Raw genomic sequence first — 23,196 nt, 5'->3', positions numbered from 1 at the left:
CTTATTTAACACCTTCAGTGCTGTCAGCACAGATGAATTAATTTTAGAGTTTGTAGGGGAGTTTGCTGCCACAGAAGGTCACACAAACATGACAGTAGATTTGGATTCCAGCCTCCTTGATGCACTATGAACTGGTTTTTTTTTTCTGTTGGTGTTTGGTTTTTTTTCTTAAGGAATCATTTGGGTTGGAAGGGACCACTTGATCATTTAGTCTACTCATGCTTTAGCAGGATCACCTGGAACAGGCAGACCAAGACCATGGCTCTGTGGGTTTTCAGCATCAACTCAGCTTCTCTGGAAAACCTGTTCTGAATTTGGCAATACTCACAGTAAAAGGTGAGTTTGTGTCTTCAGATGGACAAGCACATTTCAGTTTGTGTCCGGTGCTCCTTGTCATCACTGGGCACCACTGAAGAGAGTCTGAGTCCCTTTCTTTACTCCCTGTCATCACATACTTGGACAAATTGGTAAGACTGCCCTTGATCTAGGGCCATTTTAGCTGAGGGATGCTAAAGTTAATAGTAACAAGTCTAATACAGCTTGTATTTTATGTAGCTCATAGTAATTGAGTAAACAATGTTGTCTACAGGCTGCATATAAAGTCATATAATCCCATAAACTCATAGATAAGAGTTTAGGGAGAATAGGGATAATGGGAGAAATAACAAATAGGGAGAATGGTCCTCCAGGGACATGTTGGAATAAAATCCTCTTTCCAATCATCTCAGGGAAGAGATGAAACAGGGTTTATTAAATAGCTTTTTATAGGTCTTGAAAACTAGCCAGATTCCCAAGGATCAGCTGTTTCAGCTAAAGACTTTAAATCAGCCTGCAAGGACTGGGCCAAGCAGCTGAGTTCTTTGCATATTTATTCCTTTGTGTCACTCTGCTGCTGCCCTTTGCTATATAAGAACAGTGATGGGCAGCCACCAAAGTCCCTCTGTGCCACTTTGGGCAGGCAGACTGCTACCAGTCTGGTAGCAGTGGTTTGTGTTTCACCTGCATGTGGCAGAGCACAGGTAAATGTGTTCTGGTGCCTAGAGGTGTGCTGGTTCATAGCTCTGCTTTCTCTCTGAGCTTTTGAGTCCCTTTCACCTTGCTTAGTTCAATAGCCCTGCAGAAGCAGAGCTTTACATGCATTTATGACAATGCTGAGCTGGTGGCCTGGGAGGACATTGTGTTCCTCTGCTGCCTCCTGTCACACATGCTGCCATTTGTCCTGTCACTGTGTACAGCCTTGACACCTCCATCCCTCCCCTCAAGAAAAATGGACCATGTAATTTCAGAGCCTGGGCCTGGAACTGTCACCAAACTCAGGAAGAAATTAAACTCTGACCCTATCTTTGAGGTGGCAGTGAGTTGCATTACTTTATTCTGGCCAGGATGTGCAGTGAAAATCATTCCAACTCCATATCCTGTATAAGATTTTTCACATATTTATACATTTATCAAAAACAACTTTTGAGCAAACAAGCTTTATGTCATGGGTGGCCCTATGTCATTTTTTTTATGCTGGCAGACTCATAACTCATTCTTAACACACAAAATATTCACATACTGCAGTGAACTCATACAACTCCCTTAGAGTTAAAAGAACTCAAAGCATCTGAGCAAACTCCACCATAACTGCCGCTAACTTACTAACTTACATGTGGCCTAAAAAGAGTTCACAGTGCACCTTTCACCATACAGTTTCACTACAGGATTTACTGCAGGACTCAATCCTGCAATTTCTGGGTTTTACCACAGGATGGAACTCTAACCCATTGTTTCTACAAAAGGGGATCTGAAACATAGGAACAACCACGCTGTAATGAATGCGTAGCTGAGTGCGCTTGAAGCACCCCTGGTGCTCAGCGTGCCGTCATGGCAGAATGGTTGTATGACCTGTCAAGGACTACTGGTTACTCAATTAGTATGAGCTACATAAAGTACAAGCTATATTAGACTTGTTACTATTAATTTTAAAATCCCTCACCTAAAATGGTTCTAGATCAGAGGTTTCAAATCAAACAGGTCTGGTTGTCAGTGTGATTCCTCCCAGCAGTGTGAGATAAGAATATCTCTTCACATCTGTGTGCACACTGGTAATTGATACTTGATTTTTGTTCATCCTGCAAGGAAAATATAATTCCATGAATAGATGGTCATTTTTTATGCAGGCCTGAACAGCATCCTGTGGCAGAATCTGCCTCACCAGAAGGCACTGAAATGAACAAATGACCTCAGCTTTCTTGAATGCTGCCTCATCTGTGCAGAACAAAAATCTTCCTGCCCAGCTTTGTGTGCAAGAGTTTTGTCAGCAAAGATTTTGCCTCTGCAGTTACTCAAGAGGAGAAAGACAGTTGAATGCTGAGGTACTTCTTGTCTCTGCTTTGCAGCTTGCCTCATCTCACAGAAAGCATGGGCTGCCTTGTTGGGTTGGAAAGTGCTGAACTCCATGCTGTCCTTAGGACCACATCTCTGCCCCAGCAATTGCATTAGATGATGTATTAGCAACAGAAGACCTGGACTGAGTTATTTTGTCCCTAGATCCTACTTATCAGGGTTGTCTGAAGCAACTGATCAAGACTAGGGCATTGAATGCAAAAAAAAAAAAATTTCCTATGGGAATATCTAGGGAGGACAGTTCTTGGGGGTAATGATCTTATTGACAGTTCATGAACTGGGCTACTGAGGATGTTAAGACAGGAAGGCTGCTTGAGGGAAAGGATTCCTGCTTTTGCAGGACTGTTCTAGAGCCATTCTGCAACATTTTATATTCAAGTCTCTGAGTCTGATGGTTTCTCAAAGACCCAAGAACAAGTCATGTAGTCCGACACTGAAGAAAACCACTGTTTGTTACATTATTAGCAAGCTGCTTTGGACAGTTGTTGCCAGTAAATGTTTCCACTTGTTTTTCCATCCCAGAACCTTCCCCTGGTTTTTCCTGACAGCTGTGTCACTGAGAAAGTCTCTCTTTAGGCAGCTGCTAGAAAAGAGAGAGCTTGTCTTGTGCCATCTGATGCCTGGTGCTCTACTGTACCAGGCACCCTCTGGAGACTGTCCTACAAAGCAGTGTGGGCTGCTCAGCACCAGACATCTCTCACTTCAGCTGCAGTGGAGCCTAGCATGATACTGGATAACAAGTCTCCATAATCCACAGCTGCTTCCAACAGTTTCTCAGAAATTCCAGAGGAAAATGCTGAGTATGATTCTTAATCTTCACAAACTTTAATGAAGCCCATGAGGAATGCTTTGCTGAGATGTCATCCCAGCCCTTTCATGGGACTAAGTGCAAGAACCAGCACTGTTAGCTCTCAGACTCTGAACTATTCCAGCCAATAACCTTATGCACACATTTTCTTCTATGAGTTTCAGTCTCTACACTGCTCAGCAAACTTGCTTATCCCTGGTTACCCGAGGTGGGTTTTTTTTGTTTTCTTTTGGTTTGGGTTTTTTGGTCTGAATTTACTTATTACATAATCTTCTTGGCCTATGAACTGCTTCAGAAACTGTGTTTCTATTGCAGCTTCAATACAGAACTGAATTACAAAACCAAATTACGGTTATTTTGTAGAGGCTGCAGCTTTGGTGTAAAAAACTAAATAGGATCAGGCCCAGTCTTTTTTGTTGTATTATTTTTTTATTCCCCATGAGGGATCTTGAGAAAGCTATTGAATCCTGACAACACAGTAATGATTTAGTCAGGAGTGCTCTTTGTGTTGAGCCAGGCCTTCATGAGCACTTCTACTTCCTTGCTGGTGATAATGCACCCCACTCTCATCACCACAGACTATATGAAATGTCCTTCAGGGAAAAAGCAGGTAACTGGATACTCTGTCCAAATCCACCCAGGACAAAGCAATTTTTATTCCACAAATTCTCTAGTTCAGTATTCTTTTGTACTTTCTGCCACCATCTATCATGTCTCACAGTACTGTTTACCATGATAAACATGCCTACCTGGTTTTGCATTACAGGAAATAATTTTTGTGGCCAAGGATTAGTTATGCATGTTGCACCTAGATCCCTTGCTTAATTCTGATTGCTGACAGCAGCTGTCTGCACACCTGTACACCAGTTATTGTATATGCCATTTATCTTACATCTGGGTTTCAGAGCAAGCTCAGTCTGCAGACACTGAAGCCTGGGAGAAATCTATTCACTTGAGCATCTGGGAAGTTCTTATCAATCACTTGTGCCTAAAATATGTCTATGATTGGTTTTTTCTGTATTTTCAAATCAACTGTGAAGCAGAAGTGAAAGACAGACAATGGTACAGTCTGATCCACAACCTCCACTTCACTTAATTCCTGCAAGCAAATGAAGTATTGCAGAAAAGAGACAATGTGGGAATGGGTTTGGTGTAATAAAATGTCTAAGAGCTGCAGTGGCAGTGCAGTGCACAATTTTTTGTAATTGTTAAAAGGTGGAACTGTACCTCCTTGAACAATCTGCAAGGTAATAAGGGTACAGTCTGCTGTGGCTGCTGGGCTTCTTACAAAGGCAAAAGTGCAGTATGAGTCTCTAATTCTGCCTCTGCGTGTCCTGTGATGCAGGGACAGCATCTACTCCCTCCATGGCCTGGGATCCTTGCAAAGAAGGAGCTGAAGTATAGGGCTCCAGTCCTGCTTTTTGGATAAACTGTGAGAAAGTGAGGGCATCTGCTTTCTCTCCTGTTGGTGCCTTTCTCTCTAGGAATAGACCCATATTGTCTCTGTATGGGAGGGCAATGGATCTGCTGAAGAGAGGCTCCTCAATCCCCAGCAGCTCTCGCACGTGTCGTGAAATTTCCTGAAATACAAGACAAAACATCAGAAATTCTCATTTCTTAAACCAAGACAATAGGGCAACAGCTAAAACTGTCCATTCCATGTCAGAGCAGCAGGAAATAACAGTGATATTCTGAATTTTGGTACGGTTTCATGCTTGAAGTTGCAACATAAGGGAGATATGAATCCATAAGCTCCATGTGACACTGTTAAAGCAGCGCATATCACCTTCTCTCCAGATTTACTATCAGGGATGGCATCACATCTAGTCTCCTAGTGGCATAAATATAGCTCTGCTTTCATCCTTGCACTTCAAGGACAAACAAGCTATGGATAAATGAACTGCAGTCTCTTCTGCTTAAAGCAAAATCATTGCTGTTTGTTAAATTATAATGCAAATTACAATCTACGCAAAAGTGTAAAAAATAATTAGTGAAAAATCATATTGTTCATTTAGAAAATGATGAGTGTATGGTTGTTTGAGATGGCTGGACCTGGAATTGTGAGTGAGCAGAGCCTTACCATTGTTTTTGAAGCAACTTCTGAGAATTTAACTATCTAATTTGACTGAAGCTTCAAAATACAATTTGCAAGGTTTTACTGATCTTTCACAGTATTTGCTCAAAACCCTCCCCCAACTTTAGCTTGACTGAATACTTTTTGTGATAACAAAAGAACACCAGACTCTTATCTTGAGTGCTTTTGATATTTAGAATACCATTACAGTGGGATTAAAACCAGCAGTAATGTCCACGCTGCATAGCTTCCACATAATTAGCTGCGTAGCTCTCTACCAAACTGCCATTTCCCCTAAACTGCAGTTTCCATCTCACTGAGCTGATGCTATCACTCTTATTTCTATAGCAACTGTATCAGTTTCCACTGCTCACAGCCTTTAGTTTGTATTTCTTGTTGGGAAATTGCAGTTTTAACTTTTCACCTCCTTTAGTAGACACTTCCTGAAAGACCCAAAGGGCCTCATCCTGCAGAGCTCTGCATACTTGGATTCTGTCAGAAAAAAGTTCTTTAAAACACAAATAACTGGCAGGATAGGGCATGACCTTTGAGAGCATCTAGGTTCCACTGAAGTCTGTGAGATGTTCCCAGTTTACCTGCAAGCTTTGGAAAACACTACTGGAATGTCTCACTTCCAAGCTTGTGGCAGTGTCCTGGCTGTCTGTTGCTTATCTAGAGGAATTTCAGTTCCAACCAGAGGAAGAATGGGTCACAGCTGATATGTGTAACCCATGGCCCAGTATTTACTCAGCAGCTGAACTAACACCATACATCATCCCTATATCCCAATATGAGGGTGAGGCTTACAAAGCATATAGAATTCTTCCACTTTTGGAAAGCACAAATGACGGTAGTCTCTACCTGCTTGTACCAGAAATATTCGTGAAGGTTTGCTGTCTGAAAAACTTAGTGTTAAATTGATGCCTTTCTGTCAAAACAACAGGCAGTCATGGCACTAGTTAATGTTTTTGGTGGCATTATTTAGTTTCAAACAAACTGTTAAGATTATGCAGCCAGACAGAACTGTGGTGAAATTGCATTTTGGTATTGTAGGATAAAATAAACAGTGTTAATACTCTACTAACTAGAGCATAGAGCTTCTTCTTTCTTCTTGGTTTGAACTTCTACCTGAGCCTTCTGGTGAAAGCAACTTCAAATTGTGATGCAAAACAGATGATTTGGCTCTGTAAATGCGGTCCCTCTGTGGTTTCCACTAGGGAAGGGAAAGGGGGTAATGAAACTTAAGTAAATTTGTTCTTCTGAACTTTTAGGAAGCTTTGGAAGGCCAGACTGTAGCCCCGAAATTCAGCCTTAACTATCAGTGTTAAAGAAAATATAGAGGTTTGAAAGGAAAAAATGTTCATAAAATGAGGAAGAGACACCTCCTGTTTGTGTCCAGCAAAGCGTAAAAGAAGGAAATAAAACCGAGCGGCCCTTTTGCACCTGCATGTGGCCGAAGTCCGTGACGCCCATGGCGGGCAGGTTGGAGCAGTTGGCGTGGATGAGGCGGCGGCCGCTGATGCCGTTGGCCCTGAAGCATTCCTGGGCAGGGAAGCGGAGGGAAAGGAGGGAAAGGGATCGCCCTCTGCCACTGCCGCCCCCTTGCCGCTCTCACATGCACACTGAGCTCAGCGCCACCGCTCCAGGCGGTGCCGAGGGCGGCGGTTTCCCGCCCGGGCCGGCAGCCCCGCACCTGGTACTGGGGGAAGCCGAGCTGCGCCACCCACTCAGCCACTTCCTCGGCGCTCCAGGTCAGGAAGGGGCAGACGGCTCGCGGTCCCCCCGCACCCTCGGGCTCAGGCTGCGGCCCTTCAGCCTCCCCAGTCCCCGCGGGACCCGGGCGCGGCTCCACCGGCCCCATCCCCCGCCGCCGCGTTTTCCCGGGACCCCGTTACCTTGGCAACCATCGCTTCCTGGAGGTGCGCCCCCTTCTCTCTTCCGCCACTCCCTCCCTGCTGTCAGCCTGCAACGCCGCCCGCGCCCCGCGGCTCTGCAGAACTGAATGTTGATTGGCTGCGTTGTCGAGAGGGGAGGCTGAGGGATGAGCACCGCGGTGCCACCATCTCCCCGCGGCCCGGCTCTCACGCACTCGCTCGGGTGTTTCCGTCCCCCGCGCTCGGGTGTTTCCGGCCGCCCCGCTCCGGCCGCGCTCGGGTGTTTCCGGCCTCCCGCCGAGCCGTGCCCATGTCGGACGCGCTCTCCGCCGCCGCCGGCTGCCGCTGCGAGCCCCCGGCCGGCGACACCGCGCCCCGGGGCCCCGCAGGTACGGGCCGGGCTGGGCTGGGCTGGCCAGGGCAGGGCAGGGGGCAGCCCGGCGGCGCGTGTTTGCTGGGCTAACTAACACAGAGCCGACTGTCCCCCGTGTTACGGGGAGAGTTTCCTCTCCGTAGTGGGCTCGCTCGTTTCTGCCGGAGGAGCCGTGCAGGGGCGGCAGCTCCTCCCTGCGGGGGCAGCGCGGTCCCGCTGCGGACAGCGACGGCCCGGGTGCCGAGCGGAGAGCGGCGCGTTTCGGGCTCTGCGCCGCTCCCCTGCCGCTCGGGCACCCGGAGCTGCAGCCGGAGTTGCTCCCGGTGCAGCGGGAAGAGCGAGCACTGATGCAGGTGTGTGCTTTCCCCGGTGACAGAGGGCCCGTGTAGCCGGGAGCCGGCCTGTGCTGCGTGCCCCCGGGCTGGAGGTGGCTCCTTCCCGCCCTGACTCCTGGGAATGGCCAGGAGCGGCTCCGAGGGGCATCAGCAACCTGCAAAAGCTGAAACTTGTCCGTGTCCTGTTCACTGCCTTAGCGCCATCGGAAAGCAGGGCTGTGGATGCACTGTGTACCGCAGTCGTATGGGACAGAGCTTTCCCCGTGTCCAGGAGACTCGGGGAAGAGAGGAGCCATGGTCCTTTTAGCCTCGACCTAGGAATTTCCATCTCGTCAGTGCCCTTTGTGAACTGCTGCACGATTGCTTTTTCCAGGGCTTTGTCAGCTCAGCTTTACATGATGAAATTTGGCCTTGTTCTGTCCTTCTAAAGCTAGGATTAGTAGTTCCTGAATGAACCCTGCTTCTGAGAATGGCTTTACATCAAAAACATGCGAAGGTTTTTGTTCTCCCTTTCCTAGGGTTGAGTCCATTAAAAATCTTTGTTCCACAAGGTTCTAGATACAGCTCATAACACGAAAAACTGGTTGGCTCAGGTCTTTGTTCCACAGCTGTGTGACCTTGTCAGTGTCTGAGTGCTGGCTGCAGGGTTTTTTTCCCTGATAGTGTATTATAAACACCAACATTTATTTCATCTTCTCTTGCTATATTCTGTTTGTTGCTAGAAAATGAAGACTCAGCCCAAAAGACAGAGCCTGCAGATCAGCTAGTTGATTCTTTGGAGTCCAGTACTTCACAGAGCGGGTAGGAAAACCTTTTTGTGTGTTGTGGCCCACATGCATGACAGTCTGTTTCACTCCTGTGACCTCTTCTGTATGGCAGTTTGTTCTGTGCAGGTAAAAAGAAGGGCCTGGAGACTGAATTGTCTGCTTTGGGACAGTATGTACCAGAATCAGTATGGGAGGGCCTGTTCTTACAGGCTTTAAGGTTGTTTTAAAGCTTGTGAAATGTAGTTCATGGCTCAGCTATTCAAATCACAGAGTCATTCAGCTTGAAATGAACCCTGTGTGGTTTTATAATCCATTATAACAGCTAGTACATTTTCAGGGGGACATTTTCTATATCCTATCTGGAGGATAATTTAATAATTGAGCATGCCTACTGTCTGTAAATCTGGCGGAAGCTGTACCAGAAAATACCTTTTACTATTTTCTTGACAACATTTTGGCTTTTTTCTTCATTGTTTGCTTTCTGTGTCTCTCCATTAATCCTGCTGATCTTAACCCTGTTATCAGATGTTTGGCTTGTTGGTACCGGCTGGGCATGTGGTGTTTGTGGCCAAATAATTTAACTGGCTACAGGCATTAACACTATGCAGTGCAGTTTCATTTGCCATTATACATTTGTTGCACAGGATACAATTTCAGAAATGTGTAAGTTAATTACAGTAGGTAAAGCACAGCTTCATTAAAAAAATGCAAAAATCCAGGAAAAAAAGAACCCACATCAAACCACCCTTCTTACCAAAACAGCAGTTTGATTCCATCTTGGTTTGATGCTGCTGACATCTCTATCAGACTTCCTGACTATAAATGAGTTCTTCCATCTTTTTATTATATCCTCTAATTTTCTTTAAAGAGATTAATACAGACCACGAGCAAAATAGCCAAAGCAGATGATAGATACTTGTGGATATTGCCTATTAAATTTGTCTTAATGTAGATCTTTTTTGAAAGGGATGGGGATGGTCCAAAAGGTTTGTGTGAGAAGGAATCAGCTGAACTGTGTCTTTGTAAGTCTGCCTGTAAAGCTGTGTAGCTCTTCCTAATCTTTCAGTGAGACTCTTAGGTATCAATGATATGTATCTAGAGGAAAAAATTCCCAGCCTGTAGGCTCCTGTGTTGATGGAGAGCTTTTAGAGCAGATGTGTGCACCTATGGTAGCAAATGACCAAATAGCCCATCTAGGTGTGTTCATGCAACAGCTAAACTGAAATGCAAATAGGCTAGAAAATGATAGCATAGAAGTACAAGAATTCTTCCTTTAAAAAGTTGTTCCCACGGAGTATCCTTCTTATCTCATCCATCTGCTGCCATTTTGTGAACCTGCTATTCATCTTGAGTCATTCTTACAGACTTTCTGGTGTATCATGCCAATTGTAGGAAAGGAAATCACACTGTTGAGAGAATATAAGTAAAAAATGGCTTTGTTTCTGGATAAATTCTGTAGTGCCATAGGAGTAACAATTTGAAAACAAAAGCCACATTTGCCCTGTTCAAGTCTTCTCTGTGGATGCAGAATGTGTCAGGACACTCTTCTGGCATCTGAGTTCATTTAGGATTATAAGTCTACCTATAGACAACGTGCAGCCATTTTAAAAATATAATTTAGAACAAAACACTCAACAGAGAATAAATGCCAGAGATGTTTCATTTCTTGCCCATTCTTTTCCTGCTGTGTACCATTCTTATTGTTTTAGCATGTCCATTTTCTTTTGTTACAGTGCAGTACTCAGACCTCTTTGCTTAAGTTGTTGTGCTGCCCATTGTATGTCTTACTGCTTGCTTATCTGTGGGGTGTATTTGGACATGGCAGAGAGACACTTGGGTGCTCCCTGTATCTGTTGGGATTGCTAGTAGGAAAGGCATAATAACGGGCCACTTAAATAGATGGCATTTTCTGGATGGCTGTCAAAATTGTTCTGAATTCTTTCACTGATCCAGTTGACCTCTGAGGCAGTATGCAGATGCCATGCCGTAGCTGGCATAAAAATTGTTCTTTCTTGGGCAGAAAAGTTGCTACTGATGTCTGTCCTTAGTGTAGTGTCGGTGAGCCAACATGCTGTGGGTGAGTGCAGTGAATTTCTGCCATCTAAAGGATGGTAAATATGGAGTATCCTACAGAAGTTGCTCCCCCTGGCTCACATGGAAAGTAATCATGCAGACATGGCAGGATTGGGGTGGGCAGGGGTTCTTTGTCCAGTTGGCAGGTGCTGACCACAGAAGCTTGTTCCTTCAGCTCATTTGAATTTGAGTTCCAGAGCAGTGATTCTTCTGCTGGCTGTGCCCTGGGTGCAAGTGCTGAATTGTACTGCTCTCTTCCTCCAAAAGGTCACAGGCTGGGGCGCACCTGAGTGCCAACACAACAGAGCATTCGAAGGAAGAAATTGGCACTCTGGGGGACCAGAACGTGGCTGTTCTAGAAGACAAGCTGCCTGACCAAATCCAATCTCTCAAAAAGGTAGATGGATGTTTCTTGTGTCTGAGAATGAAGACAGAAGTGCAGCAACGGTTCTCCTACTCTACTACTGTGCTTGCCACTGTGGGGCTGAGGTTCTAAGGGTTGTGTTAAGATAAAAGTAGTATTAACATAGATTCAGTTACGTTTTTTCCTGTATGTTAGAGGCAGATAAATGATATTAGTCTAATTTGCAAAATCCCTCTTGTGTCCTCAGCTAGTCCTTGCTTCCTTGCTCACCGAGGCTTCAAGGTAATTGTCACCTTCTGCTCTTATCTGGTGCTTCTGGAAATTCCATTCTTGTGGATTTATGCAAGAGGGAACTGAAATCCCTTGTTTGTTATTGTGAGCAGCAAATTTGTTTGCCCTACAGATAGAGTCAGGGAAACCTGTACAAGTGACACCAAGTTCAGGACCGGTGAGTTTGCATATATGAGAAGAGAGTGAACCAGATGGATTTGTATCTAGGAGGCTGTAGTCTAGATGCACACAGAGCTGAAAGGCTCTCCCTAGAGAGATTGTTTGATGCAAATTTTTTCCAAGAATAGTTGGCTAAATCTATAAGGCTGCTGCTTTGTTGAGAGGTGACAATTAACTCTGATGCAAGTACAAAAATGTGCCTGCCCAGGACTCCCTGGGAGACCAAAGGAAGTGAAATTTGTGCCACTGATGCAACATTTGACTTCAGAGTTCATGACTTTGGTGCATTGGGTAAAACAAATGCTGAATGGTGTCTCAGAGCTAGCCTACACTAATAATAGAAGCTTCTGCAGGTCTGACTTAGTTTCATAAAGAAGCCTGAGTTACTAATGAGTTGTTTCAAATCTAGGCAGAGACTTTTTAACAGGTGGTCTTTGTGACAATGTTTTTTATGTGCTTTGTGCAGGAAGCTGTTCGATTAACCAGCTACCATGTACCTCAGGGAGTAGGGGATATAGTCATGATTCAGTCAGATCACACTGGTGCTGTGGATATCCTTTCAGCTGAGCTGGAGACTGCAGACCTCCTTGGGGAGCAGAGAAAAGGTGAGTCCTGAAGACAGAACTTTTGTTTGGGTATTTTTTAAGTCAGCCCGCCCTGACTAGAAGAGCAGAGACTATCCTGGAGATACTTGTAAATCCTGCTGGAAATTTGGGCTCCTGGCTAGTGAGTGGAAAAACTTCACATCTGGGGCTTTTGGGAGCAGGCTCCAGAATGGAGGCCCCTTACCAGAAATAGCTTCACTGTTTTCAGATAATAGTTTGTCAGTAGTGAAAAGTGATATAAGCCTGTGAACTTCTCCCTTGTCTCAGCTCAGCCTCCACCTCTGGCTGCACCCACCATGTGGACCACTGAGAAGATGAAGGAATTCAAAGCCAAGATGGGGAAGGAGAAGAATGGCCGGATGGTGGTGAAGCGAGGCGAGGTGGTGACAGTCCGAGTGCCAACCCATCCTGACGGGAAATGCATTTGCTGGGAGTTTGCTACGGATGACTACGACATTGGGTTTGGAGTCTATTTTGACTGGACCACAGTTACTAGCACTGCCATTACTGTTCAGGTCAGTGAATCCAGTGATGAGGAGGATGAAGACGAGGACGAGGAAATCGAAGGTTAGTGCAGATCTTACAAAGGTTAATTTGTGTTGCTTGTTGCCATGCTCCTGAGTGTATCTGTGAGATGCTACAATCTCCATCTACTTTGTTTAGTCAGCCCATTTGCTATCTCTGCAGCCTACTGAGTTCTTGGTTAGAGTGATAAGAAAGCATTTGGCCCTTCCTGCTTCAGCATATGTCAATGGCTGTCCTCTCCAAGAGCATTCTTAGAATTGAACACATGGAAAAATAAAACCAGAATTCACTCAGTGAATTTCTGGATGATAAAAAGGTGAAAGTCTGAAATTTTAACCTGACTGTTTTTGTTAGATTCTCAGACTGAGAAATTTCTGATGGTGAGTGGAGGCAAGAAGATTTTGTTTTGGGGTGTTGGTTTTTCTGGGGTTTTGTTTGTTTGGGTTTTTGGTTTTTGTTTGTTTGGGGTTTTTTATTTTGGGTTTTGCTGTCTTTTGGGGGGGTTGGTGTTTTTTGTTGTTGTTTGTTTGGGGGGGATTTCTTGTTTTTTGGGTTTTTTCTTGTTTTCTTTTTTTCCCCATTACATCAGTAGCTCCTTCTGACTGTATTTGAAATGTTTGCTACCTATGTCACTGTACTTGGGAAACACACAGTAACGTTGCCTATTCTGTGGCTTGAGTGTATGTGTGACCAGTGTAGCTGGGAGGTTCATGTCTGAATTTTGCAGGCCCTGTAGGCAGGGGTAGGTTCCTTTATGAGGAATCCTCTTGGAGAAGTGAATTGAGAACATAGACACTATGAGGTAACAGCTAAGAGCTTTCCTGCCTCTCTTTGCTTCAATTCTATATCACAGGACTGCTGTTGGATGTATGAAATCAGTAAGGTGTCTAAGCTAAAAAAGAGAGGAGATTGGGCTGGTGGGCTAGTAAATTCTGTCCCATCAGTATTCCCAAGAGAACTAGTTCTTGGTATGACCTTTGTTATTTTGTTATGATAAGGAAGGCTGGACTCTGTGGGAATTATTTGCAGAAAGGTTGGAGGAGATGCTCTGAGTAATGCTATCACCATTAGCCTTCCATATAGCTGCATGTCTGTGTTGTGTTCTGGTCTTGTTGGTCTTTTTCTGGATCATGAGGTGGTTCTGCCCTACTTACTTGTCTCCTCTCTGCCATTCAGGCCTGTCCCCTGTGGGTGATGTGGAGCGGGGTTCCAAAAGCTACCTGCGGAACCGCTATGGAGAGGTGATGCCCGTGTACCGCAGGAACAGCCATCGGGAGGTGCAGGCAGGCAGCCACGAGTACCCGGGCGAGGGCATCTACCTGCTGAAGTTTGATAACTCCTACTCTCTGCTCCGCAATAAGACTCTGTTCTTTCACGTCTACTACACTAGCTGAAGAAGAGGCAAGGGGCAAGGATGGCAGGCAGGTGATGGTGAGTGTAGCAGGCTGCCACCCAGCCCTGGTACTGCCTGACGGGCACTGCTGCGTGACAGAACCACGGCACAGTTCTGCCAGCTCTCCTTTGGACACGAACTGGTTTCTCCTCACATCCTTCTTCCCCACTGTCTCAGGGGAGAAAGGTAGTTGTGACTGCCTGGTTGTTCCCAGGCAGATGCTCTTTCTCTAAAACTTTGGGAGGTCTGCTCCATGCAGGCATTGGGCTGGGCCTTCAAGTCAATGCTGGCAATTGCCCAGAAGCCGCGTTCAGGTGGTTGTGGTTCTGATCTGTTGTGCTGGTACAAAATGAAGTGAAAATAATGTTACTGCTTTGTGAATAACTTTTCCAACTCTCCTGCTGTATCTGCATCGCTAGAGGGCAGCTGTTAGCTTCAGTGAGCCAGAAGCACAGCTGGCTTGTCACTTAGCCAGGGTAACCCCATCACCTACCATCGCTACAGTCACCAGCAGTCAGTGCTTCCTTCACTCACGCGAGTGGCTGGGAGTGCAGATGGCCAGCAGCAGCCCATGCTGCAGTGGCTTGGCAGTGCTGCAACAGGTGGGCCCCAAATAGCAGTCACAGCTCATGTTTGGACAGGGGGTGGGAGCAGGGTGCACGCCTCATAGTCCAAAGGAAGGCTTTTCTACAGATTAAGAATTGAATGTTATATCTGTTGATTGTAGGCATATGTAGATGATTAAACCTTCAGTGATTACCAGAAGTTTTTTCTGTAATCCAGATGTGAAGCAGAGGACGTTACTTACTGCCATGCTGAATGAATACAAAATGGTTGGAATACAACCAATAAATATACAGGAAATGTTTCTTAGTAGCAGGATATTGGTTCAGTGGTATTGCAACCATATGTAGCAAGGAAAAGGCTCCCAGAGAAATGCAGTTTGTCAGCTGCTATTGCTGTTGCAAAGGTACTGTTAGGAAGTTGCTTGGCATGTTTTGGTGACTAGTGATGGTATTAGTTACCACCTTCTGCTTAAGTAGTGGCTGAGTTTAAAAGAAGTTAATCCATCAGAGATGAATTTTCAAACATGTTTATTTGTAACCGTTGTTTATTTTAATACTTTTAACTTGAAATCGTTCTCTTTTCTAAGAATACTGCTGTATTTACATTTTGATACCTCTTTGCAGAGACACAAAATGACTTTCCATGGTGATACTAGAAAAGTTCTGAGTTTTATTTTTAAATTCTCCAGGTAAAGCACCTCTACTTGGTCCATTCCTTCTATTGAGAGGAAACAATGGACAGAATTATTTGGGGTAGTTAAAGCCAAAGATTTTGCTCTCATAGGAGGGCTGCCTATTTCCTATTAAGGGTATATTGTAATGCTGTACAATTTGCTCTATATTCAAGCTTACTTTGAAGTATCTCTGCTTACTGATTTGCTGCTCCAGAGCACTTAGTAGGTCAAAATGGTAAGAGAGGAAGCAGTCACTTTACAATAGAGCAGCCCAAGCTGGGAGCAGGAGGAGTGGAAATTGGAAGAGCCCTACTTGGAGCACAGTGGCTTTCTGGGGGAGTGGGCAAGGAGCAGAGTTGTTGCTGCTTTGGGCCCTGAGAAGGGGAGAAAACAGCCACCTATCTCAAAAGAGAGAGTGTATTCACCAGGGTGGAGGGGAACTGCAGAGCTGCTTTATTCAAGCAGGTTGAGCACAGGGAGACAGAACAGTAGGGCTTGGTATCTGTCAGAGCAAGATGCTCTTTCAGGTAGCGGCTTGGAGAGGGCTATTCCTTCCTTTAACCTCTCATGGATGAAATGAAGAACCATCCTGTGGCCTTTCTACAGCACTTGAATCAGGCCTGAGCAATTTAGCTAAGGTGTTTGGGTTTTTTTCATCCTTTGTCTATCAAGTTCCTAGATATTGCTGGTGGAGTGACACACTTCACTTCTAACAGAGAAGCAGTAGTATGTTTGCTGATATAAAACATCAATTTAACAACATTTCATAGTTGGTGTGTTTTGTACAGACTAGGGAATGAGAGGCTGGAGAGCAGCACTGCAGAAAGGGACCAGGGGCCCTGGTTGATGGCAAGTTGAACCTGAGCCAGCAGTGCCCTGGCAGCCAGGAGAGCCAGCCCTGCCCTGGGGTGCATCAGGCACAGCATCACCAGCCAGGCAAAGGAGGGGATTGTCCTGCTCTGCTCTGCACTGGGGCAGCCTCACCTCCAGTGCTGGGGGCAGTTCTGGGTGCCACAATATAAAAAAGACATTAAGCCATTAAAGACCATCCAAAGGAGGGCCACAAGGATGGTGAAGGGTCTGGAGGGGAAGCCAAAGGAGGAGTGGCTGAGGTCACTTGGTCTATTCAGGCCAGAGAAGAGGAGACTGAGGGGAGACCTCATTGCAATTACAGCTTCTTCATGAGAGGCAGGCACTGATCTCTCCAATCTTGTGACCAGTGACAGGACTCAAGGAAATGGCCTGAAGCTGAGTCAGGGGAGGTTTAGGGTGGGCATATGGAAAAAGTTTTTCACCCAGATGGTGGTTGAGCACTGGAACAGGCTCCCCAGGGAAGTGATCACAGCACCAAGCCTGACAGAGTTCAAGGAGTGTTTGGACAACACTCTCAAGCACATGTCCTGATTGTTGGAGTGATGGACCTCTTCCAACTCAACATACTCTATGATTCTATGAACCTTTTTTACCAAGTCACTGGAAAACACCTTAAAACTATTTATGATCACACAGAAACACTATGGGCCAATGCCAGAAGAAAAGTTGCACATAAAATACAGAAGTTGGTCATGTCCCAGAGTAATAAGATGAGCCACATACATGTGTGGCCAATGCCAGGGTTCTTCAGGCTGTTCTGCAACCTCTGGGAAAACATGGTGGTGTTGAAACTCAGTGGTGAAGTTCTGCAGGACTGTTGAAGGAAATAAAAAATAGGAATTATATTTTTCTTAGAGTTTTCACTAGGTTGTTCCTTACATTATTTTTTACGTTGTTAATTTGGAAAAAATACTTTTGTTCATCACTCAATGCTTGTCAGGGAAGTGTTTTTGTAAAAGTGGGTACAAGCTTAAGCCAACCTGTGAACTCCAAATTGTCCAAATTCCAAGTTTATGGAATTTCACTTAGATCCATTACCCAAAAGACTGCATCAGATAGAATCTTACAGTAGAGGATTAGACTAATAATTTTCTTCAAACAGATGATGTAGGAAGTAAAAGATACCAACAACAGGGAAAGGGTGAGTTTATTTAGTAAATTCTTTAACAGCCAGTCTCTGAAAGTAAGGTCTTAAGCCAGTCTCTGAAAATAAGGTCAGTGCTGGAATTAACTGTCCCAAATTGTCAGAAGATGGGACTATACTTCTTTTCCGGCTTCAGTGGGTCTTACAAGATAGAGGGAGAAGGGTCCGTAGCCTTACAAATTATGGTCTATCCATCTGATACACACAATAATTCACATTCAGACAGAAATTTCAGAAATTCTCAAAAATCTTCAGGCTTTTCAGGCCTTTAGACTCAGAAAAATAACTGGTTTTAAGAAATGAGGTTTTTTTCATGGGCTGTTTTATAAAAATAAACAAACATTCCATTAAAAGCTTATTGAAACTGTCATTGCTAATAAAATCTGAATTATTGAAACTTCTGGAAACACTCTAAACACAGTAACAGTTTCATTGTATTTTGGACAACTCTTCATAGCCATATAGTAAAGTATTTCCTTAAAAAGCTGACAACCACATCCAGCAGTAGCAGTTGAGTATTATGAAGGCAGTTCTGCAGCTCAGGCCACCTGAGTTACTCATTACACTCTGCAACTGACAGTATCCTTTCATAATTTCATAATATAATTTCATAACATCCTTTCTGGTTTAAAGGAGAGTTGAGTTAAAAAAGCAAATCACAAGCAAATATGTTTGGGGATTTTACTCCCCCATCCGTTTTAAAGTATTGGTTTGTGAATAATGAACATTGCAGATTAAAAATGTGACAGAGATTAACGAAGCATCAGTCAGATGGCAGGCATCAGTCCTGTCAGTCAGCTCACACACATATAGTACAAAATACCTGGACAGACAAGGCCTGTGAAGCAGGGCTGTGCCAAGACCATCAGAAAGGATGGTGACATGGCTGCAGTGTGCGACTCCTGCAGTGTATGGAGTACAGTACCCCTGGGCTCAGGAAGCACTGCATGCAGCAGGAACTGGAGCATGCCCAGCTCTCCCCACATGTTCTAAAGGCTGCTCTCATCCTCCACTCAGGTCAGTGCAGTGATCCAGGTGTAACCCATCTCCTGCACACACACAGCAACACAGGTACAGCACCCCAGCACGTGTAACCTGTCTCCCACACAACCCTGCAGGTACAGCAGCCTGTTCTAGTTTAAGGTGTCCCTGCCTAAGGGAAAGCAGTTGGAACTTCATTATATATAAGGTCCTCTTCCAATCCAAACCATTCTATGATTTTAGGAGTAAATGTGACAATAATTTAACAAGACATTATGGCAAGGTATACTTAGCTGTTCACTGCATAGAGGACAGGGTCAGAAAAAACTGTCAGTGAGACCCTCTGCTGAGTCATGAGGTTCAGAAAGGACCTCCTTATTTTTTAAACTCCTTTCTTAAGGGAAATTTAGGTGTGTCTGGATCCAGACTTAGTCCCAGACTTGGCCAGCAATTTACATCTAAAGGATTATGTGCACAGTCAATCTTGTATCTCAGCTGAGATTTCAGTTTTGTATGCTATTGAGCACTTGGTGAGAATTCCTGAGCAAGGGATCTCTCAGCCTCAAGAAGTTAACCCTAAGAGGCATCCCTAGTTGAGTGGAGATCCTGGGGTACAGCCTCCTGCCATGCAGGAGAGGGTAAAGAGGCCCTGGACTGTCCACTACTTAGAGTAAGATGATTGACTTACAGTCATGTTTCCATACAGGCTGTATTCTGGGTTTCCTTGTGCCCAACTGGCCCTAAGCTGATGAGCCAAACTTATGGCCCTTAACTATTGTGTTCTTATCTGTCTTCTCAGAGTCCAGCTTAAGCCAGATACAGTCCTCCTGCCCACCACTGGTGGCTGGCTATTGCTCAAGCAGAAGTGGGAGGGGAGAGTACACTGTCACCTGAGGCACTAAAGAGAAGAAGATGGAATAGACCCTTCAGTGTTGGTCCTTGGCTGTGAGATCTGCAGAACCCTGTGTGTGTGTGCTGGTTAACATGTGATGTACCATTTGGCACCTACTCCACTTTCTAATTAGGATTTATTGATGTTGAAGGGAACTCTGACCTGTATGTACATGAGATATTCCAGAATTATGGATCCTCAGCTGCACAGCTTGTTGCATGCTAGTGGGTTATCTCCATTTAAAACTATACTGTGGTTTTGATCACAAAACTTGCCTTACAACCAGTTTTGATCACTTGCTGACACATAGATAGTATGTCCCAGTCTTCAAGCCATTAGTTAATGGTTTTTGTTAAGATAAATTGCACTGTAGATGGCAAACCTATTATTCAGTTCTTGCTTTCTGAAATGTGGACCAATCTTTAATAAGGCTGGGGTCACTCTTTTGGAACTGTGCCCATCTACCTGGTCTCATTGACCTGAGCCCAAAAGCAGCATTGAATGTAGAGTGTCATCCCAATGAGTATGTGCCCAGCCTGCAAATGCAGCCTGCCCACAGACAGGCCTGCTGCAGTGGAACTGAAAGTATTTGGTGTGGGTTGTTTCACTGCTTAAGTTTCCCAGAAGTATCTGGTATCTTTTATGAACACAAGATAGTTTTAGGAACATATAATCTTCAGGAAAGCTTCACAGTTGTACAGAATAATTCCTCTTTTTGTTTATTATATTTCCACATTATACACGTAGGTTGTTTCTCAGGTATTCAACTAGCATTCATTATCAAAGTGACAACTTCTTTTTGGAAGGATACACAGTTTTTATTAGTTCTCTGATGAATAACTTGGCTAGTGGCTAGTGATTAACAGCAGCCATTCCTGTTCAATATCAACCCCATAGTTGTTTCAAAGAAATAATCTTATTTTGCATGTGTATTTTTTTCAGTTTGGTACATTTCCTGGATTTGTATTCAATCTTGCTAGCTGGCTTAGGCATTTATGGAAATCCTTCTTATCTAAATAGAGATCTTTGGTATTAGACCTTGGGTCAAAAAAGAAAAATAAAGTTTAAATGCAGTTGCACTTCAGAGAAGGAAATTAATCCTCAGGAAAGCAAATTTTTTTTGTTTCTGTGGAAGGAAGATTTCAAATAGGTTTTTAATTTATGTTTCCTTTCCCCCTAAATTGTCTCTAGAAATTCAGAAAGCTAAATCAAGAAAGAAGCTTCTTTTGCATTTTGGGTTTGCTTTTGTGAAAGCACAAAATTGTTTTCCATTTTGTTTTGAATATAATTTAGGTCTAAATAAAATTTACATGTTCAGTCAGAGATATATCCTTTAGCAAAGGACCTGTATAAAAATTACCTTGGATAAGTGTTTAGTTATAATAATGGTATTAATCTGTTGGACATTTTTCATGTGAGAGAAGGTAATAAGCCCTTCATTGTTTCCTCTTTTTTGCTTTAGGTGTAATGTAGCAGCAGAAGTTTAAAATGTATGTGTTTTATTGAGAACAGAGAGTTAAAATTGCTTACAACAAGGACCACTACTGGTACTGCTTACATTTGCTCAGACCCTTTGGAGGCCTGTAATGCATGTTCTCTGGAAGGGTTACTGGTGTCAGACACAGGCTTGTAGCAAATGAATGCTTGAGACCCATTTAATATGCACAAACAAGTAAGATGAAGATGTGTTGAGAGGAAGAGCTTAGCTACCCGACTTCAGGTGCTAGGAAAGTCAGGTTACTATGCTCTGAGTCTAGAAGGCAGCCACATGCCTTTCTTGGTGGCTGTACCCAGTCAGCTTATCTCCTTGTACCTGTGTGTGCATGTAACCTCCATCTATGGCCTGCACTGGGTCACCTACTGTGGAGCTGCACCTGGTGAGGTGAATTTGAGGTAAATCTTATTACAGGTCTAGCTGCTGAGAGATTTTGTTGTTCTTGTGGGGAATTAGGGGAGAGAATGAATCCCTAAATAAATGAGTTCACTTTCATCCCCACTGCTTATACTCTTCCTTCTTGTCTTACTACCCCTATTAAAGCCACTCTACAGAGGATTTATCACAAGGTGCCTTAGGAACAAACAGCATGTCTGAAATGAGAACTATAGGTGTCATTAATACAAGAGATTTCTTATTTCTCTGCCCATTTGGGTAGGGGGTCCTTGCTAAGGTCAGGCAGGGAGAGCCCCTCTAGGCTGTTCCTGGAGATCTAGTCTGTTCATAGACCACCTTGTTGCTGTAAGATGAGTAGTACAATGGTATTTGAATTTCCTGGTGCCATACATTCTTTGCCTTCATATGCTGCTGTCAGATGTCTAGGAACACTAGAGAACTGCTCCTTTTGATATGCTGACACTAAACCCAAGGACCATAGGAACACTAGATAGACATAGAAGAGTGTTTCTTATGGCCATTCATAATTTTCTCTAAAAAGAGTGTTGAAATCCAGAGTTGTGAGTGTTGTGTGCTTATGCATATTGAGTGTGGATGAGAGACCAAAGCAACAAGTTTTTTGTTTAGGGTTTTTTTATATCTACAAGTGTAAAAGAAAAAAGCATTTCTCCTTTTCTCATATCTGGGAAAATATTGGATGTGACAGTATCATGTAGATGAATGAAGACTTCACAACTGGCAGAATGAAAAACAGGGAACTGATTGTGTTAAATACATTGCTAATTAGACTGTGAAAGAAGGCAGGAGTTTAGCAGGAGTCAAAGTGCTACGGCATTTATCTAAACAAGTTGATTTTCAGTAAATACCAATTAAGTAAAGTTTTAAAAGGTACATAAAACACCAGACTTCAAATGTATATTACAAGGAGGAGAGTGTTCTGGGGGGATAGTCCACATTTGCCTGGAGAGAGTCTCTGGCTACTTATTCCAAAACTGTGGTGCTCTTGCAGCTGAAGGTGCATCAGTACTGGTGAATGTTGGATCTGAGTCCCCTTGACTTTTCTGGGTTCCATTCTGGATTTTACATGTTGCTTTCTCAGAATCATCATACATTAAATGTAGCCTTTATTGGGAAGGGAGAGAGGAAGAATTTTTGATCCATCAGTGAGGGTTATCTGTTTTAAACCCATCTTCCTTTGGGCAAGAAGCAGGATGCCAGCTGCAAAATTCAGAGCTAAGAAGACCTTGCCAAGTAATGACCTTGATGTTTAGGAGCCATGTTTGGAAATGATAAATAGCTGGAGATGGCCTCCCTGCAACCTCCAAGATGCCCTGGGGACAGCTCTCCTCAGAGGGAACCAGGCTGCTTTCCACTCACAGCTCCAAACCATTAGCACTTTCAATGGAGAGCACCGTGTAGCTTGTCATAACTTTTTCAGACCTATGTTCTTGTGAACTGTGATGGTTGTTTGTCAGTCCTTACCTCTGTGATGTGAATATTTTTGATGTCCTGTGATTTCAAAATTGAGTTCTCAGCGCCAGCTGTTTGCTTTCCATGTGCTCACCAAGAGGTGAATTTTAAATACAGAAGAGGATATTTTAACAAAATGTGTCACTGGACTCTTTCTGAAGGGCACGTATGAAGGTTATATTTATAGTGTGCTTGCATTCCTTTACAATTGGTTTGTATTGTTTGTATTTGATGTGTTGTGGTTGATTTGTAATAATATATTGGAACTTACTCTCTTTAAATAAACTTCACTATGCAACCAAGAACTTTGTCTTCTGTTTAAAGCAAGTGAATATCTTGATATGAAAAATTCAACTACAGACCTTTCAACAAAACAAGAATGCAGTTAGTTTTAGGAGCAAAGAAGAAGCAAATATGCAAAATATACTTTGCAATGTATGGGAGATTCTGATGCAAACAGATAGGAAAATGCTCTGTTATCAGCTCATGATGATGATGGTTCCAGCCAGGAAATCTTTTGTCTATTAAAATGACTCACTGGAATATTTTTCTTGAGATTGTACTGAATGCTTGAGGAATTTGAGAGGAACAAGCTCATATAATGGACATAGGTAGAGTTTGAATACTTTACCCTTCAGTTTTTCATACTGGTACTTGTCACCTCCATCTGCAGAGA

At 43.9% G+C, this 23,196-nt stretch overlaps 3 protein-coding genes across 5 annotated transcripts; 2 read left to right on the top strand and 1 right to left on the bottom strand.

Annotated features, from left to right (window-relative positions):
* Positions 1–1,003: 1,003 nt before the first annotated feature.
* LOC129121234 (uncharacterized) lies at positions 1,004–3,327 on the top strand. The gene is given in 6 exon segments (XM_077180562.1): positions 1,004–1,019; positions 1,086–1,417; positions 2,144–2,276; positions 2,279–2,344; positions 2,703–3,074; positions 3,077–3,327. Coding segments are annotated over 6 exon segments (1,170 nt in total).
* A 495-nt stretch (positions 3,328–3,822) lies between these two features.
* SAMD15 (sterile alpha motif domain containing 15) lies at positions 3,823–7,246 on the bottom strand. Of its 2 annotated transcripts, none has more exons than XM_077180534.1 (3): positions 7,166–7,246; positions 6,714–6,812; positions 3,823–4,776 (listed from the first exon to the last, which is right to left on the bottom strand). In XM_077180534.1, the coding sequence occupies exons 1-3, from the start codon at positions 7,175–7,177 to the stop codon at positions 4,510–4,512; spliced, it is 378 nt and encodes a 125-aa protein (XP_077036649.1). In that variant the 5' UTR covers positions 7,178–7,246; the 3' UTR covers positions 3,823–4,509. The 2 variants fall into 2 exon arrangements, with proteins under 2 accessions (XP_077036649.1, XP_077036648.1); XM_077180533.1 differs by lacking the exon at positions 7,166–7,246 and adding an exon at positions 6,964–7,158.
* Positions 7,247–7,400: 154 nt separating this feature from the next.
* TMED8 (transmembrane p24 trafficking protein family member 8) lies at positions 7,401–22,825 on the top strand. Of its 2 annotated transcripts, XM_077180532.1 has the most exons (7): positions 7,401–7,533; positions 8,575–8,653; positions 10,960–11,089; positions 11,973–12,111; positions 12,379–12,678; positions 13,813–14,067; positions 19,067–22,825. In XM_077180532.1, exons 1-6 carry the CDS (start codon positions 7,455–7,457, stop codon positions 14,028–14,030), a joined length of 945 nt encoding a protein of 314 aa, XP_077036647.1. In that variant the 5' UTR covers positions 7,401–7,454; the 3' UTR covers positions 14,031–14,067; positions 19,067–22,825. The 2 variants fall into 2 exon arrangements, with proteins under 2 accessions (XP_077036647.1, XP_054491822.2); XM_054635847.2 differs by lacking the exon at positions 19,067–22,825 and having other exon boundaries at positions 13,813–17,005.
* The last annotated feature ends 371 nt before the right edge of the window (positions 22,826–23,196 follow it).

Source organism: Agelaius phoeniceus, chromosome 6 (assembly GCF_051311805.1).
Source record: "Agelaius phoeniceus isolate bAgePho1 chromosome 6, bAgePho1.hap1, whole genome shotgun sequence".
Taxonomy (NCBI): domain Eukaryota; kingdom Metazoa; phylum Chordata; class Aves; order Passeriformes; family Icteridae; genus Agelaius; species Agelaius phoeniceus.
Note: the sequence above shows the minus strand (reverse complement) of the source record. Positions and strands in the feature narration are given on the sequence as shown.

Bases quoted from the DNA above. Each gene is read 5' to 3' on its own strand.
- SAMD15 (XM_077180533.1), bottom strand. From the start codon at position 7,131: ATGGGGCCGGTGGAGCCGCGCCCGGGTCCCGCGGGGACTGGGGAGGCT. The intron at 6,813-6,963 runs GTGCGGGGCTGC...TTCCCTGCCCAG, and splicing joins TCGGCTTCCCCCAGTACCAG to GAATGCTTCAGGGCCAACGG. The intron at 4,777-6,713 runs GTGCAAAAGGGC...CTTGTATTTCAG, and splicing joins CGGACTTCGGCCACATGCAG to GAAATTTCACGACACGTGCG.
- TMED8 (XM_077180532.1), top strand. From the start codon at position 7,455: ATGTCGGACGCGCTCTCCGCCGCCGCCGGCTGCCGCTGCGAGCCCCCG. The intron at 12,112-12,378 runs GTGAGTCCTGAA...CCCTTGTCTCAG, and splicing joins CCTTGGGGAGCAGAGAAAAG to CTCAGCCTCCACCTCTGGCT. The intron at 12,679-13,812 runs GTTAGTGCAGAT...TCTGCCATTCAG, and splicing joins CGAGGACGAGGAAATCGAAG to GCCTGTCCCCTGTGGGTGAT.